The sequence below is a fragment of the Monomorium pharaonis genome, chromosome 8 (assembly GCF_013373865.1).
Source record: "Monomorium pharaonis isolate MP-MQ-018 chromosome 8, ASM1337386v2, whole genome shotgun sequence".
In the NCBI taxonomy this organism is placed as follows: domain Eukaryota; kingdom Metazoa; phylum Arthropoda; class Insecta; order Hymenoptera; family Formicidae; genus Monomorium; species Monomorium pharaonis.
The window spans coordinates 1,891,481-1,911,378 of record NC_050474.1 but is presented as its reverse complement, the minus strand read 5'-3'; the positions used below and the strand labels follow the sequence as shown (position 1 = coordinate 1,911,378).

Here is a 19,898-nt window from a genome sequence, read left to right as displayed (position 1 = left end):
TTATCTTAGTCGTACAAGATCAAGTAAACTCGAGAAATAATCAATTATTAATTACATTATAAAGTAATATTTTATATGTAAGTTACATAAGTTACATATTATTACTAATTTATGATATTTTTCGATATTTAAATTATACAATCTGGATTGGAAAATTTTCCATTTGTATAATAATACTTCGAGAAGTTGTTCCGTCTTTGCAACAAATTAATAATAATTGATGTCAGAGAACTGAAGGAGAAACGATAACTCGATTACATTCAGGCGGCGCATTTAGAATGATGAAGGCGCCTCTAGGTATTCGTTATCGAGTTTGATCAGCAATAATTAAGGCAATTGATTAATTAACCGAATTAGATAATCTGCAGATCGATCTGGGTGTAAAGTAATTGAGTAGCGGCCTATTATTCTTTTTATGTAGGCAGACATTTTATTTATATCGTAACTCATGATAAGCCCATTTCCATAGTAATTACTCAATTGACATTTACAATTATTATTACCAGCGTGGAGTTGGAGAAATTTTATTTTCGATGCCTTGTATTCAAAGCGCCAGTTATAACAGTAAATAAGTAAATTGATTAATTATGCAGTATACTAATATTGGGATAATAAAATTTTGTGTTCTAAAACATGAGGCAGCAATCTGTGATGTTTGGAAAAAAAAATACATTTTTAGGATTGACAAAGAATATTATTATAAGAATATATTTTTTAGATCTTATGTTTTGTTTTTGAAACGTTTAAAACGTATCTCAAACGTGTTCTTTTAACAGTTTGAAAAATTTAGATAAATGCAGTACAAATAATTTATAGTATTCTCTTTTGTTTATTTGTGGATTTAACTTTTTAGTTTCTATTTTTTTAATAAATTTTTTTTCTGTTAAAATTTATGATATAATAACTGTTAGAGAAATAGGTGAAACAGAAACAGTTTATAATTCTTTTATTTTTTCAAATTAGAAATTTTCAAATATCTAGGAAATAATATAAAATATTGTGTGTTGTGAGATAAATATTAAAATATAAATTTAGAAATTTCTTTAATATTATTTTAACAGAACACAGAAATTATAGGAAATTTTCCAAAAGGAAATATATTACGAGTTAAAGTATGATAAATAAAATACTGGTGGAGAGAACGATACAGGCGAGGGGAGAAAGAGGAAGAAAATATAAAATTTATTACAATATATATAAAATATTGTTTGTAATAAATAATTAAAGAATTATTACAATTGAGGGATATATGTGTAAATATTGATCTAGTTATGAGCTCGCGAAAAAAAGCATTTCCTTAATAATTTTGTAAATTACTAGTTGGTAAAATTAAAAGCTTGCGTCTGTCGACGATACGCATCGTCAAAGAAGAGAGATAGCAGAGACGTTTCTATAATTCAGTTCGGTACCTAGTTCGAAACGTTGGTTGAGCGGGATCGGGGATCAGGGGTGGATAATGTATGTACCCTTGGCCGTGCGATAGGAAAGCGGGTGTTCGGAAAGCACGTAGGGGATCTATGTCTCTCTTCTTCTTTCCGATCTTTCTCTCTCTTCTTCCCGACCTTTCTCTGTCTGTCCCTTTCTCTCTTTTCTACTTACTATTTCTCTCTCGCGCTCTGTTGAGGGTTTGCGGGGGTGTACTTCCTGAGAGAACTCCAGATGGGGGAAGAGTGGCAATGCTGACCATTGCGAATGGGCAGTCTTGGCTCACCAGTAGCAACGTTGCGTCCGGCAAGTAAACTTGGAGAATCCCTGTTTAAAAAAAAAATAAAAAGAAGTAATCAAGTTCCCTGCTCCTGCTCTTATAATGAGAGTTAACTGAGAGGTACACGACGATTCTAGATAGAATTAAAAAATTGATAAAATCTTGTCTTGGTTTTAAACGCAATGCGTTGAACAGGATATTGAAATTAGCCGAAATGTTATTTTTTTATTTTTTTATTTTAAACTAGCGTTAATTAGCGATCGGTGAATGCTTTTATTTCTTTGTCAAATTAATCAAACTGAAATATCGGTATTGTACAACGAGCAAAGCAAGTGTTATTGACGAATAAGTGACAAGCAAGAAAGTGTTGCTAATTACAAAAAGGGAAACTTGAAAGGTTTTCTGATGGTATTTCCTGTGGTTTTACACTTTTGGATTCTGAAAGGATATGCGCAACAAAGGAAAGAGCATCAAAATCTTCCAAAGGATAAGTACGAATATTTTAGTAATAAAAATATTTAAATTCACTTGTTTAGAAAAATTGCTCTTACTTCATATATATATATATATATATAATATATAATTTTATATTTAATTAAAACATAATTTTAATTAGAATTGAACATGCTATATATTTAAATTATTTTGAGCTTCAATTTAATTTGAGGCAAATTTTTTATTTCACAAACATTTTATATAATCTCATTTTTAAAATTTAAACTTTAAATAAACATTAAATTGATATAAATTTTTTATCGATCAATTTCATGTAGATCATGCTAAGCTATACTACCAGCATAAGTCGAACTATCCTGTCGGTTTCAAAATTGAATTTTAACGACAAAAATTATCTCCCGCATGCGTCGTTTTAAATTAGCCACCATGCCTTTTCACACGAAATTCTAACGATCTATAAAAAATTTCTACAATTCACACAACCCCGATTGAGCCCACATTATTATGTTTATCTGGTCGCCCAACTGCAACCATCTTCTCGTTTTCCATTTTACCATACAGCATCGCGTTTTCGCGTGTATCCCCAGCGCGAGAATACATTATGCAAGTCGCGTCCTCATTGGTTCTGTGACTCGATAAAATTTCGTCACTTGATATACATAGTATGCATTCTAGTACATTTGTAACAATGCTTCTTTTAATAATATTAACATGTATACTATCTAAGGTAAAATTATACGTGACACGTGTAGTTTGATAATTTTGAACTGAGATAACAAGGAATTAATTCTGCAGTATTATCAAAGCGTGTGGTCAATAGTTATGCCGGCAGGATTTAAAATGTAAAACCAACCCTCTTTCTGTGATTAGAGCAGCGTGCGGCGATTGGGGTTGCTTTTAGCTTGTGGGGGTATGACCACGCTATTTTAAACGTATGGTCCTCCCCTACGCTTTCGTCCGCTCCAAACTCCGGTCACCCTATTCGCTTCGAACAATCTGTAGATGCACTTGAATTACTCGAGTTCTCGTCACTCTCCTCTCGTGTCTCGCCTCTCCACAATCGGCGATTGTCCCATGCGATAGTTCTTATCACAGATATTCCTTACCTTGTCGTTCTATATTACATCAAGTACTTAAATGACTTAATTTTAAGCTTGGCGCGAAGGATGAAAAATAGGATCTCTTTTCTCAGTGAATTAAAGTTTGCTCCCGCTAGGAATTGATAAATAAATAATCTTCAGATGCGAACGTAAAATTCATAAATTTTAATGAAACGGTAATGAAGGGACAGGTAACACTTGCGGTGATTCCAAAATGGGATCAAAGTTTAATAGGATTATACTGCGATAAGTCGAATGTCAATCATGCTTTGCATTATTGGCGGATATTGTATGTGCCTATCTTTCTCAGATGAAAGAAGATTACAACGCGGAAATCGGAATGTGCATTTTGTATTCTGAGAAAACCTAGGAAATTCTATGCATAAGACTGCAGATTTCCGTCTGCGTTTTGTTTTTTATTAAATAAAATTATTGATATACGATAATGTAATTCAGGAAGATTAATTGCTTAAGAAATTTTTTATTTATTTCTATTTATTGCTTTCTTATTTTTTATAGGGGTAACTTATTTTAAATTCTTCTAATAGAACATTAATAAATTTGACATATCTTGCATGGACAACGTTATGCATTAATGTGATATTTTATATGTTGTAATTTATCAAAAAGATCTTGTGATTATATAAAAGTAATTTTAATAAGGTTGAAGTTAATTTGGCCACAGAATATATTCGTGACAACAGAAGTTCGCCTCTTTTCCTTTATGGTGCATGTAGCCTCTTCGCGATCTTGGGAGAGCGGTTTATCAGATTGTTATCAGGACATCTGACCGCGTTCTTGCTCCTGGGCCAGTCACGATCAAGGCCCGATTTCCCCCCATCTCGCCCCTTGCACTCCTTTCGTTCTTACTTTGTACAGCACCTTAATTAAGCGTTATGAGTTGAACTCCTCGTTAACGAAAGACTATATTCTCTCGTATGCCTCGGACAGGTAGTTAGTTATAAAGCTAGTGTACATCGTGTATAAACTTGACGCACTACATCTAAGATATTAAACAAGTTTTGTTAACAGGTTGTTGCCATGCGTACAATTTAATATCACGTGGACGTAATTCTACAGATTGGGGAATATGCACGGAATTTAATATTATCGCTTGCGGAAAGAACGAATAACGATGAGCAGTTTTCTCTACGAAGGTACAGATTAAGAGGGAACTGAAGCCGCTTAATTTCCTGCTCTCTCTCTTCCGCCCCGGTGCCCCGCACCCTGAAAATAATATTTCTCCGTTCGGCCGTCAGTAGCAAGATGGCGTTCTCGAATTAATTAATTACATCCCCGCCGGCGCGCTGGTACCTAACTCGATTTCGCGCAATTGAGTTGTTCCTTTCCAGGCGCGATGCCCGGCCCACCGTCTTACCTTCGCTCTCTACCCGTTTTCCTCTTTCACGTCAGGTTATTATCGATATTTGCACGCTACGATAATTATCAGCCAATTCCATTCGCGGCTCTATCCCTCTTCTCATTCTTTTGCTCTCGCAAAACTCTAGCACTTGCTTTTCTGTCCCCTCGACGATATTTCCTCGATATTATCGAAAGCTGTTATTGCACAGTGAAAATTAATACAATATAATTTTTTTAGGAGAATATATCTCTTGAAGAAATTAACAATAAATTACGTAATTTAGAAACATTATAAATTGCATTAAGATTTTGTTAAAATGCTTTTTTAGCGGTCATTTTTCAATTTCCTTAAATGTTTCAGTGACCGAACATGTTCTTATACGCACTTACCTACATACGTTTACACGGAAACTTATCATTACATCTTATATAATTTAATTTTATACAATTAGATTATTTTATATCGTAAATTCTGAAAAAATTCAATTTTGATTCTGCATTGTTACATGTTTAATTACTGGAATATTTACCTTAAATACTTTTATTGCAAATCTCAACTTATGACATTTGGTTATTTTTTAATTTGTAAAATTAAATAATTTTATTGTAAGTCTCAACTTGTTATTGTGCAGATATTGAATTAAGTTACAAAACGGCATTGTCGCAGTCATTGTTGATTCTGACTGACAATAGCTTAATAAAGTATATCATAGTGGAATCGTCATTCACGGGTAGCGGCGGGCGAGCCGTCTAATCGGCACGAACGCGGCAAGAAAATTGCCGCACACGATGTCTAAATAAAAGTCCCGGTGGAAAAATCAGTCCCCATTACCTAATGACCGGTCTCCCCTCCCGTTTCCCATCGCCGTAGCAAAGGACAGGTACGTTGCACGTACACGCGCCTCGTTACATATATATCACAAGTGCCAGCGTCAGCGGCGACCACCGAGGTGGTCGTTAACTGTAGCCTGGGAAAAGCGTACGATATGAACGCGGAATACGTCTGCCACGGATACACACGCGGATCCAACGATGACCACCATTTCTTTGCGTCTTCTTTTCCACGGAGTGCCTTCTTTTCTCGCTTCACGCCGGTGTTGCAAACCGGTGTTGCTACAATTACGGTTGCTTTTACCGCGATTCGTCATGGTACGCGCGGCTTTTCCTGAATTATTATAGGTTTTTAGAAACGTAGATATTTTTCTGGAGTTTTCTCAATTACTCATACATCTCTTTCTCACTCCTTGACGTTTTGTTACAGCAGCGTTACGATTACATTAAAAACTCTGTGAATTAACTTGCAGCTTTTTACACGACGTGCATCACGGAACATAGTTTTTCGAAGCTGCTAGGGCCGACTGCCGAGGTACGCACTATCTTCCGGCCAGCGCCAGGAGCGCTCTCGGCGGCTATAATGTATGACGCGGATTAACGCAGGTTCTCTTATTGTTTTCCACTCTTGCGAGAAAAGCGGAAACACTCTTCCGCCGCTATCCCAACCTATCCTACTCCGCGCTTCCGACCACCCCCGAAGAAACCATCTCCATCGTGCTACGCCCACGCTCGCCCTTAGTTATAACTTAATTACAAGAAAAGCTGCTCGCAGAGCGCCGGCGGAACCTCCGGCTCGAAGCGATATATATTAGATTTTCTGTCATTAGAAACTTCTTGCCCCGGGAAATTATATCCCGGTCCGGGGATGGGAATGGTGGCGAGGAATAGACGAGACGCGGGTAGAAGAGGGAAAGACGGGTGAGAGAAACGACGGCGGGATATTCGATTTCTTTTGTTGCCGCGCGGGAGACGAGGCGGGGTGGCGAGCTTCCGCGCGCGCGAACTTCCGGTCGATGGAACAATTAACGGCCGAGACACAAGGCTCTTCTGGATCGGAAACTTTCAGATATCTCGGTGCCTACGTGCCTCATGTGAGAGATAAAAGTGTTCGAGCGAGTTATGGGCACTAACTTTGAAAATCAATGTCGTACGAAAGGCTCCTATTTATGAGATATCTAATTATTATTTATTTATGACATTTAATTATATATATAATATTGGATTGAAGAACACATGGTAAAATTTATCCCTTTTTTTTTTAAATCCTGAAGTTTACATCTAGTTGATTTTCTGAATAATACTTTATTTAAAATAATGTTTTTTTATATATATTTTAGACATAAAAAAATTCAAATTCTGTCATTTGCAATGCTGTCATTTAATCACTTCCTTAATATAAAATTTCTCTTTTTTGTGACAATTTTTTATTTTGACCTAAAGAATACGATAATATATAGGAAAGTATATAGAAAATTTGAACAGACAAGCAAGATTAAGTTAAATCATTTTACGATTACAGTAAAATAAATGACTGGATACAATCCATTTATTTTAATACAAGTCATGATAGAGAATAAAGAAAAACTGCTCGCGGCAATTGAAGGCATTCAAAATATGTAAATACGCAATTCTAATAACGATCGGCCAAGAATACTTAGTGAAAATTAATTTCCTTGTTTTATTTTCGAAATTTATTAATTTATATTTACTGTGCCGTGCAAAGTAAATGCAAATGAAGAGATAACAAGAGGGAGAAGGGCGGGGGCAGATTAAAATTCTTTTTCCCGAGACCGGCGCCATAGCGAATATCTGGCGGATCAAAGGGGAACAGCGATACTGGCCGATACCGCGCGGCGACGCGACGATATTCAAGATGTTAATTGCCGACAAACCTCTCTAATTACCGCGTAATTATGAGCAGCAGCAGCCGCAGTGGCGTGCGCGAGAGAGTGGCTTGTATACGCACACAGGATCTCCCGCATGTCGCGCTTAATTATCAGGACTATACGGGGGCTATCCCTCGCGCCGTGCCGGCGCGGCTCGGCTATTGCCCCAATTAAGGCGAATTCTGTTGCTATTATTTTTTAATGCTTTATACACGCGCCCCGCGCGTCTTTACATTCGATGAATATTTCATTCGCGCAAACGACCTGTTTAATCGGTAGCGGCTATTAATTAAAATCGGCCGAACGGATCGATCTGATGGATATGGCAAGGTGCGGCGAATCTCGATAAAATGTGGAATATATGAAAGCAATGATAATTTTAACGATAACATTGACGTACGGCAACCATGATGACGGAGGCGACGGAAACATTTTTATTGGAAATTGTTTTACCGCTTCGACTATATTTCACGTTTTTATCTGTTTTTGAAACTGTTCTAACAATTAATTCTTTAATGTTTAATAAGTGTTGTTAATTCAGAGAATCTCTAGATTTTGGTAACGTTATTTGAAAGTATAATATATAATCCTGTTTGTTATCGTTCTAATCCAATTATAAAGTATAATGTTTCTAAATAAGATGAACTTGAAATTTTTTTTAATAAAACAGAATCGGCAGAATATATACAAAGTTTATTAATGCATGCGGACTTTTGATATTAACGTGCTATCGTACGTCGTGAGATCTAATTTAAAGCTCGTTAATCACAATCTATCACAATTTACAACGGTTTATAGTTGCTATCAGAATACCATGACGCATCGAATTTCCTTGAGTCTGCATGACGAAATTAATCGTGTAGCACGTAATCTCAAGAGACTTGTTAGCATTTCTGTCATATCATTAAAGATATATTTGGTCTTTTATTAATTTTGATATCTATTGGGTACAATGTACTGTAATCTAAAACTGTCAGACGTCTGATAGTTACATACAATATTATTTTGCAACATTGAAAAATAGTGTTACGAAATGTAAATTTTTTAATGATTTTGCTCATACGCACAAAGGCCGCAATGTCGATTGAGCAAAATTTCCTATTTCACAAATAAATCAACCTCGGTATCGATCGCTCGTTCGAACGTTCCTCACCATCGCTCTCGATGCTTCGAATACTTCGCCGTCCTCGTCGTTGCTCCTAGCCCAAGAAGTTTCTGTGAGGAATAAGTTGGCTCCATTACTTCGCCACGTGAAGCACTTTTCTTCCCCCTTTCTCTGCGCGGATACAGTCCGTGCTCCCACTCTCGAGTCCATGGAAAACCACCCCCACTGGCGACATGTTGGTATATGCGCCCCTGTTAATGGCTTCTCGTTCTCCAGCGTACGTGCAAAGAAACGGGCGCGGCGTGGACATGTCTGTGCACTATCACGGTAATTCGAACGAAAAGACGATAATACATGTGAAGTAGTATGCCGTGCGAATCGATTTTGCCGCTAGAGTTTTTCGTAAAAAATTCTATCAGTGACCAACGGCAACTTGAACACATGAAATGCCAATTCTAACCTTGGTCAGCAAAATATTATATTAATCTTTAAATTTTGAATTAAAAAACAGAGATTCCATTACCCGCAATTCGGCCTATTACCGATTGGTACCATTTTTTTTTCCGATTCAGTAAGTGCACCAACACGAGAAGACGGCACGGTTGGAGGAGCGGCTACGGGGGATGAAGCGCAATAAAAAGGGGCCGGGAATCCTTTATGCATTCGAGGTGCGGCACGCGACACCCCAACCCTTCCAAGTCGCGATAGACTCATCAATTTCAAATCATTTCTCTCCCGCGCGAGATCATTCTCCACTCTTTCTCCTATGCGCGTCTCGTTTACTCGCGACACCCCGTGGCCGTTACACACCATCACCGTCCATCATCTGCCAAGGGCGCGAGTACACCGCCCTTTTTGGCCCCCTGCCAATTTCCCTGTTTTTCATGCTACTAACAATCCGACGAACGGCAATTATTTCGGAATCTATCGATTCGGGATTAAATTCAAGAATGATTATAGCACGGGCCGATGATCGATTGGGCGTACATCTGCTGTGGCTATCTTAAATACAAATATATATACATATTACATAAAATATTGTATTGTGCAATGATAGCACGTATTACATAATCGTGTCATTACTTAAATAATAATAATACGTAATTACGTAATTTGATTCTGTAATTACAAATACTGCGTTAATTTAGTCCTAAGAAGCGGAGAAACGCGCTCGGCGCACGCAATGCCCGCATTGCTCGCTTGATGCTTCATAGAATTCAAGGAGCGTGAATGTTAGACGACGGATCTCACGGATCATTGACGCAAATTCCCGGAAAAAGAGTAATCGGTTGTACTTTATGCCAGAAGATTATCGTTGTTATGCACAAAACGCTCGTGGATAGGCTGCTCGGCCGCGTTCGACAGCAGATGAGGAATAAGAAAAGAGGAGGGAGAAGAAAGTGCCATTGTCCGCTTCGCGGAAGCGTGATTGACCAATGTGTTTACATTTTTTATGGTTCGGTTGCATTGTAATTTGCACGTGTTAACAATACTTATTTATTGCTTGCTCTTACACGATCATTAAATTATATTGAGTTATTATATCATATATATCAGATAGTACAACCAAAGTCAACATATATTTAGATAGCATCTCTACATTATCTGCAATGCTTATTATGCAGTTCATATACCTTTAGTTTGATTAGAAAAGGAAATTTTTTACGTCAAGTCTCAATTGGATTGTATAAATTTTTTAGAAAAAACATTGATACATTACTAGAAAAAAATTACCGTGATATTGTTTGAATTTTAAGTTATATTTGTATTACTCCTCGTGTTAAAATTAAATTCTTTTAAAATGTTGTAACCGCGAATACAAGACAGCAGCACTTAAGTGTTTCGCATAACTACGTTCGTATTTAACAGCTGCTTTCGACTTATCGCGATATCATTAAATGTGTGTCCTGAAAGCGTCCAGCCGCTGAGGGGGTAAAAAGAAAGAAAGAAAGAAAGAGAGGGAGAGAGAGCGACGTTCCAACCCTTCCGCCCGGGTGGAGCAACTCTCATAATAAGAGAGAAGGTTCGCAACCACCACCACCACCACCACCCCCGCCGGTCTCAGTCGGCGGGGGTTCGTTGGACAAGGCGGTCGCCATGGAAACGGAAGATCAAGTGGGTTACCAGCGTGGCTCGCCGACGGGGTGCGACGGGGGTGGCTGTGTGCCGGGGAGGGTTGATTTCTTCATAACGGCCGCCATTATCGCGCCCTCCGACCGTGCCTCTCGCTTCCTCATTATGTCCCGGGGCGGAGAGGAATATTCTTGTTTCAAAAATAATCGCCGCCGACCAGCTCGCGAATGGCGCCGTTTGTAATTGGAAAAAGTCTCGGCTCGCGTACACGAACTTCCTTCCCCTTCATTCCTGCCCTCTCTCGCTCTCTCACTCTCACCCCTTTTTTCGCGACGTTTCTCAGCCGGTTCCTTTTCTCTTTCGCCCGGAAAGTTTCGAATTTAAAGTCCCATCTAACCCGCGGATTTTTCCGGAACGCGCGTAAAACCTGTTCTCGTGGTTATTTCAATGTGTTTATGTGTATGTGTGTGAGTGGGGGGTATTATTGAAGTTGATAGTTATGTAATCGCTTTTTTACGAACTGCTGCGCGAGGCAATTTTCGATAGGCATTTCCGAGGTTTTTCTCTTTTTTCCCGATATTGTAAATATTCAAGAAATCTGATCTTTAAAAAAATGATATTTTCTAATCACAGCGTATTACTATGCCGATGCGTACTTCCGTGTAAAGAATACAATCTTGCCGGACCTTTTTCTCCCGAATAACGACGCTGAATTGAAGATTCTGAGAGCAGATACCGTACGGTCGCCCAATCAGCTTCTGACGCGAATGTTTCGCCGCGATTTCTCATCACTATTCACGCGCGCTGCAGGACGGCGTATGATTTTCCGTAGTGGTCGGGTATATGGGCACCAGTCCTGGTGTTGGTCGGTCGACCGGAACGTGGTTTCCATATCGGTTATCGGCGTCGGGGTGGCGGTGCATACATATCGTTCGAGCGCGGGTTCTCAAAAATTGATGAGAGGGCTGGATCGCCGCCACGCGAAAACTAGATGTATCCAGGTGCCGCATCTCGTATTCATGGTGGTTCGCGTGGTGGGGTAAGGGCGGGCAGAATCAGCGGACCGAAGAAAAAAAAAAGAGGAAAAATCAAGCAATACAGGCAGATCGTAAGGACATAGTGTCGTACGATGTCGCGAGAAATAACATAGGTCACTAACAACATTGAATTCTGTTCATTCGCTAAGATAATTCCTCCGTCGCTTGTACGCGGGATAATAACGCCGCACAAAAGTACACTGGAGCACATTGATTTACACGATCGAATTTGGTAGGTGAATCCGAGCCAATTATAAACATGAAATACAGAGACGACGAAATTATTCGTTTAATGAATTTTGAATGATATTCCGTATTTGATGTGCTGCGAGAAAGACGCACATGACAGAGCTTTACGACATATACACCTGTCCAACTGTCTAATATTAATAGACAGACATTGAAGCTTGCTTATTAGTCAATAGCACAATAAATTTAATAATCAATTTATTGCCCTATTTTTGTTTAGTAAATTGGTTTGGATTTTGCCTTTGTGCACAGTAACTGTAGGTAAAATATTATATCTTAACTGGAATTCTAAATCATACTCGACAATTTTATTTCAACATGTATTATCGGCTTCAGATACAATTATTTAGTGAATGATGAAGTCATTATAGTCTCTGTAAATATTTAATAATGATTGACTAAGAACATTGCATCTTATTTAAAATATGACAACTATCCAGTTGTACAGTTGACTAATTAAAGTAGATGTTTATTCTAGAATAAAATAGAATGGAATGAAACTAATTTTATTTAAAAAATCGATATATTGGCTACAATATATGGCCATACGTGACGAGATTGGCGTAGTCGTGCACAGCGTCCCTGTCGGAAAGCCGCATCCATTAAAGCCAGGGGCCGGAGTGCGGTTAAACTACCGCAAAGCACCGAAATGTCAGCATTAATATTGCAACCGTCTCTTGCAACCGCCTGCTGGCGGTCGCTTCTATGCTTATTATACTTATTGTATCGTACTATCGGGCTTAAATATTAAAATCTCGTTTCCGTCCACGGCACGTATACCTACGAGGACGCGCTGGATTGATCGAGTTTTATGAATTAATCGATTTACTTCGAAGATATACTTCGGGATTCTACATCGACGGATCATTTAACTTCTACGAAGTCGAATCAAAATGATTCAACAGTTTCGAAACTATTTTTAATCAAGATACAGCTTTTCTAAATATTTGAGAAATGTCGATTTAATGTTCGATGCTCCTTGCATCTCGTAAATTTCTCATTGTTCATTAATGTACGCGATCTAGCTTATCGTGTTAGAGGAAAGGGAAGAGGTCGATCCATCCAATCGATAACCGGCCTTTGGCGAAACGAGATCGTAATCGCGAGATAATAGCGGTCTCGACACGCTTCCGTCTTCGCGGTTGTACGTCGAGCGCCTGACGTCGGGCACCTGTTTACCTGTATTACATTAGTACACAGGTGTCACGTGTACATAAAAAAATATATATATATATATACTCCGCAATAAATGAGAAAGAAGAGGGGGAGAGAATGGAAGAAGCGTCGAACTGCTGATAGGCATGCACACATAAAGAGCAGCGCTCTTTATACGTAAGGTATAAGCCTGCCCTTTATGAATACCGAGGTGCAGGGGGTATCCGGGACGGTAGCCGCAAACACGCGATTCCGGCTGGCGCGGACGTGTCGAATTAATAAGTGAAAAAGTGAGGCACCGACAACATCGTGACGTACTTCAGAATTGATGCCCGACCACGGAAATCTCGACCGGCGACTGGTTGCGTGAAGTGGAATCGACTGCTCCGAGGAGAATGATGAGGATAGGAAAAGAGGCGGAAATAATTTATTCCTATCTTTGTATAACGACTCTTCTGAGACTGCGGTGGAACTCAAAATTAATAATAATTTTATAATTATACGATAAGTGACAGATTCACATAGGTGAAACATAGAATGTTAGCGTTAATGAGAATATGTGTATTAGTTTAGCGCTTCTCTGTACACTATATTTTTGCACATTCTGAGAAAGAGTCACATAGAAGCAGAACTAGAGTCTCAATGTTTCATAAAGATTTCGCGCGAATTGTCCAAGTTTACAATATGGAAAATTATCGTTGAATTATACGCAAACATTACGCGTAATTTTCATCTCACGACACGGCAGGAAACAAGAGAGAAAAGAGAAAACGGCAGTGGGACCACACTCGTTCGCGTGATATGTGCAACGGGGCAAAAAGTGCATGTGCAAACCGTAACTTCTTTACGGCCCTCCGGAGAGTCGTCGAACGACGAAGGTGCATCGTATTTATCCGCGTTCATTCCTATTTAAAGGAACGGGTGGGCGCCCTTTCGACAGCCGGTATTTCATTTTGATAAATTGTCGTGCTCGGCCGATGTCTACCATTAAACGAGAATTTCGCGAGGCTTCTGTATAAAAGAGTTACGCGAACGCGAGGAGACCGGCTCTCGACTGACAAACACTAAAATATGTAGAGAAACCTACATTTTTACAATGCTGTCAAAGTTCGCGATAAAAATTAATGCGCATAACTACGCGAATTAAACGCGCGTTGTCGCTTGTGAAAGGATCTTGTCATCGATGTTTTCCAATATCGGTCAGTCGATCGATTGTGCCCCGCTACTAATGAATTATGCATCGCATATTCCCTCGCGATTTTTTTTTTTTTCTATGAAACTATAAGACAGATTGCCGCGGGCATTATTACACGTGTGCTAAAGCATTAGAGAAGAAGACGCTCGAGCTTCGGCCTGTAAGGCCGCTGTTTATACTTAATGTAAACGCGTACTAGTTTCTAGGAATAGTCCTTGGTTCGATAATAAAAACGGTCTCGTTAAGGAACTCGCATTGTTCAGCTTTATGTCGACCTGGATGTCTTAAATGATACGTAGATCGCTAATCAAGCACAGGAATATATAAACATATTACAATTTTAAAATGGAACAGAGAAAACGTTTTAATTTTCACATTAACTATGCGCGTATCTCAAAGGAAAAACAAAAGAAAACTAGATGCATATTGTACTCATCAGTAGATTCTACATATGAATAGTTCGGAGTAATCTTCCAATAGACACGATGATCCAGACGTGAGAGCCGAGACTGTGAAATCCTTCTCATCCCTTTTACTCCTACGTAACATCTACGTGCCACCGTGTGCAGTCGTTACTCCCGCTATTTTCCACGTAGTAGACGCGTATATCCGCCCATATTTGTGGCGGGTTATCCGGCGAGAGCATGTATTGAAATGTCGTCGTTCCGGGCAAATAAGACGGAGAAAAGGAAAGGTGGGATTATCTGAATACAGTCGTTTCAGGGGTGAGTTGCGACCCCCCAGGGGGTAGTAGGTGGTCGCCCCTTGGGCTCTGCCGGACCCCCACGAACTCGTCCCTCTCGCCGTGTGACGTACGGTGGTCATCCTCGCGCCGAATTACCACCATCTTCCCTTTCTCCGTTCTCCTTTGAGAAGGGTCTGTCAAATAGATTATTTGAATATCGATCGATCGGCATTTCTGGCGGGGATAACGGCTCGTCGCCCTATTTTCGGGAAATTGCAATTGGCATGGCGCGCGACTCCCCGCTATGCGTCACCATGATCGCTCGCGTTTTAGCATAATTCGACCCGCAGCCTGATTGATAAATGCGACTACGATGCTATCTCGACCAGCCAGCTCTCTCGATCCCCCGGTTTTAATCAGGCCAGATGTGGGTTTCCGCCGAATAGAATTGTGCGTGACATAACACGACCGTCAGGCACTGAGAGACAATATTTAACATTTAGCAAAAACAAATTTTACATTTGTGTAATTTTGAGGCGAGCGCAATATGAAGTTTAATCTTCTTTATAAATTTTATTAAAACGATATAAACGTTTTAAGAAATACTATCGAGCTTGTCTAATTATTTTCAGCGGTTGTTTCTACAATTATTCCTTTTATCATCTTATTTATGTATCTTTTGTTATATTCTTTAATAAAATTAATGAAAATGGAAAAAAAACAGCTCGCCAAAGTATAAATTAATGTCTTTATTATTGTTGTTTCCTCACCGATATGCGCCGTCATTAACAAAGAAGTAGGATATAAGTAACTCTGATATAATTAAGATAAAGCTACAATGCTTACCGATTCGATCGAAGCAAGAAATATTTGATATCGCATATGTTATGTGTCTCTTACGGGAAACGAATGATTTTCTCGATCGGCTTACAGTACGGCGTCACTAACGAGGGCCCGGTTACGGCTTTTTGTTTCAGGTAGCGACGCGCTCGGCCGAATCGATAAGGAGCCAACCTCGCCAGAATCCATACAAGGTGAGTTTGCAGAGTTTCATCGCTTACCATCGTATATATGTTCTTGATATGTACGATGTCGTTTAATCTTCGTTTACGTGAGCATAAACTTTTTACAGAAATAATACAAGATAGTGCATGTGAAAAGGAATGCATATAAAATATGTCATAAAACAATTTGCGTTTAGTGACTCTTTAGGAATTTGTCATAATATGCATTTGGCTTAAAGAATTCTTTTATGGTATCGACCTTTTAGAGAACTCTCTATCAATACTACAAGATTTTTTCGTCATAAAAAGATCACAAAGAAACGTCTAAAAACGTCTTTGAGTTCATTCTAAATCAACAATTTTCAGAAAAGCTCTACTTCTTTTGGAAACCCTTTTACGGTTCTTACAAAGCGAAAACGATGTCGAACGAAGTCTTTAGACAGATTTGAAATGCTAAAATCACAAATGACAACTAGTCTCACACGACATCCATAAACATAACAAAAAGAAGATTGTTGAACGTTCCAAGCACTATATTGCTAACATTATTATGATGTGGAAAAATTTCGATTAGATCTGCGCAATCTTATTCAATGAACAGAAATTTGAGGGAACTAATCAAGTATATTATATATTCTAGAAAATTTGTTTGTGGATTCTATAACACCGACAATTTTTATATATATGACTATTATTTATAACAAATTTACATTATATCTAAAAATTTTTTAATTATACATCTATTACAGAGATTAGATTTTATAAGCACAAAAGTACTAAATCACAAATAGTAAGTGTGTTATTATAATTTAAATACTATCAGTCATTTCGATTTTTGCGTGTTTGGCAAAACAAACTTTTGTATGATAAACCTAATAAGGAGAATCATTAGTTCCATGAACGTGCGTTTCGAGAACGACGGAGTAAACTCGAAGGGGTGTCACGCGTCACGAGATCTGACATAGCGTGTATCGTCGTTCGCAGAAAGCGCGATAATGATGGATATGACAGAACATAACGAATGCCGCCAAACGGCTGCTGCATCTGCAAAAGACTAGGAAACTTTGATGTGCGTAATAACGTAACCCTGCGAATTTTTTTATAGTTAGTACACATAGTAGACATGCAATGTTTTTTAATAGTTTTTTTATTAATATTAATTTGTTAATAATTAATAAAATATAATAAATTTAAGTTAAAAATATAAAGTGTAATTTTAAAAATTATATCAAATTTCATTTTTTATAAATATTAAAAAAATAGTCTGCGTTCATACGAGGCAAAGTATGCGACTGTCAGGATAGAAAAAAAAAACGTAGTTTGAGTCAAAGTTCCTACTCGTCGTTGGAACACCAAGCTATGATTCTCGCAAGGTAAAATAAAACGGACGAATGGACAGAAACTAACAAAGGTGTAGAGTTGACTGACAAAAAATCCGCGGTTGGACCAGCCTCTCGGAAATACCGAACCGGTCGTAAACAGGGCTCGCGCCCCTCCGCGAACGGTGCTTCTCGTAGAAGTATCACAACGAAAGGAGCGGACAAAAGCGGAAAAAAAAAAGAAACGATCGGTAAATAGAAGCGAAGGGCGAGGACGAGACAATATCCGATAGGACCCGGCCGATGGGAACGAGCGGGATAGGGTGAAGGACACTACTCCCGTCGTCGACCTGTGTTTTACTTCGTAGCATTTAGCTCGTTGTTTGTCTTATTGCTATTAGCCTCCGTCAATTAGTAATTGCATTTTTAATGCCGATTCCGTGAATCGGGTCCACCGGCTCGGCGAGCAACGCGAAGGGCCCCAATCTTGGTGGTTCGCGAGCGGGCCTGGGCGACCGGCTTAGTGAGGAGAAACCGTGCTCTCCTTGTGTCGGTCAATAAGCATCGGTCGCCGCTGTCAGGAGGGGGGCATGTCATTAGGAGTCATTAATATCGCGGACCTCTGTAATTTGACACACTTCCGATCGCCTAGCGCCACCATCACCACCACCACCTTCACTGCCGCCGCTGCCACCCGCTTCATTTTTCTTCTCTGCCTCCGCGTCTTTCGAACGGTTCGCGATCGCACGGCCCGCGGCTACCACATCGGCTTCTCTCTCTCTCTCTCTCTCTCTCTTTCTTTATGCGTTTCCTTTGCGAATTATCATGCCAGAAATTGCCGTACGCCCCACGGTATTATTCGTGTCATTTCGCGTAATAGTCAGAATAATCTCTCCTTTGAAAAAGACAATTGCACGTCCATCTGCGATTTTGTCGGACTTCGGGGAGAAATGTCACACGGATTTAGAGTACAATTTTAAAAAATTACGATTCAGAACGATCGTTCAAATCTAGTTTGAAATAATTTGATAATATGCCGGTGAAACTGTAGATTGTATGACAAATTTTTTTTACTTCTCAACAGCAGATGAAAGATATTAATTTAAATATTAATTTAAAATTTAATATAATTTAAAAAATAGTAAAAGTCAATATTAATTAAAAAAATAGTTTGTCACTTACTGCATGCGCTCGATTATCGATGTTAAATCGACTGTATTATGGGGCATAATTATCTCTATTAAGCCGTCAAAGCGAGACGTAGTAATGCTCGAAGCCGATACGTTTCCGATTACGAAATCGTATCCGAGCGGATGCAACCGCTTGGTAATGCAGCCGCGATTAATATGATCCGCGGATGCTAATTGAGATTCTAATCGTTTATTCCCGCATCGTACCCGCACACCTGTTCGACCGATATGGCTAGACCAGGGATTCTTTTAACGCGAACTTCTCAGAGATCTTTCGAGCAGTCACGTTACTCATCATACTTTCTAATGTGCATGCTAGCAGTTTTTTTATTTTCACAACGAAACGATGTCAGTCGCCATTAACTACAAGTCAGAGGAGACGCTTTGATCTATGAAATCAAAGAGAGAGAAAGCAAACCGTTACAATACTTATTTCATTTTACTTCGTTATCTGTGAACATCTTTCTAACGATGTTGCATGATATGAATAATAATAATAACAATAATGAATATTAAAGTGATTATTTCTTTCAAATAATTTAACGTAAATCTTTTTTTCATATTTTGTGAGTAACTACGAACAATTGAGAAAATAGAACGGCCTTGCTAGTTAATGTTTTAAGAATTAGTTTCACGACGTAACTAAGGTTACGTCTTAAATCAAATCAAAGCAAACGACGAAGGACGACGATATTGAAGGACCAAGGAGATCGATTTCGCTTGGTATGCAAACGATTCTTGCGATAAACTTGCCTGCTCATGCGGGCACGCTAGTACGTCTTCTTCGTGACTTTGTTATTCAAATCATTCGTCGAACCAAAGCGACCCGACGAATCGCTTTTGAATGCCAAAACGTTTTTCCGACTTTATACAGGGAAAGTCCTATTCACCTTATACCTAAAACATTCAATCGTCACGTTTCAGTCGCATTTACGTGTTAACGCATAAGAATCTGATTTTAAACTGTTTAAAAGCTTGCTCATTTTCTTTTTTCTTGTTTTTCGTAAGATTTACTTTGAAAACTCATCAATATTTATCAATTAACTTATACAATAATTAATTGAAAATGTTAATGATAATTAGTGATAATTAATCCTATTTATATATTTTATTTATATACTTTTTAAACAAATTTCTAATTTTCCCTTAATGATATAAAGTTATTAGAATTTTTATTCTAAAACTTTTACTATTTATATTTATGAAATAATAATAATTAATAAATGAGAATATGTTCGATGAGTTAGAATAATAATTGTTAAGAAGAATTCACACTTCTGTGTGCAAAGAATATGTTTGACGTTGAAAAGTTTTACCGATCTTTAAGATATATATCGAGTGAACTAAACTCACTTTGTTATTCGAATCGAAGGGATGACACAAGGTGGTTTTCCTTTGAATATAGAGAGAAGCCCTTCCTTTCGAGCTTTTTGGGATTCATGCGTCACGATCGCAGCTAGCGGGAGCAAATTCAAATTTTGCGATGGGATTTCTTGAGGATTTTCAGATTTTTATCGATGGTATCTACCGGTGAATGTCTCGT

The 19,898-nt window shown here is 38.6% G+C and overlaps 1 protein-coding gene across 3 annotated transcripts in view; it reads left to right on the top strand.

Moving 5' to 3' along the window:
* LOC105834934 (POU domain, class 2, transcription factor 2) overlaps positions 1-19,898 on the top strand; it is a 121,576-nt gene that overhangs the window by 76,710 nt on the left and 24,968 nt on the right. For all 3 annotated transcript variants that reach the window (XR_001138938.3, XM_012677792.3, XM_012677793.3), the window contains exon 4: positions 15,820-15,876. Coding sequence is in view for 2 of the 3 variants with exons in the window: in XM_012677792.3 (XP_012533246.1) it covers positions 15,820-15,876 (57 nt within the window). In the remaining variant the exon portion in view is untranslated. The remainder of the gene's footprint in view (positions 1-15,819; positions 15,877-19,898) is intronic.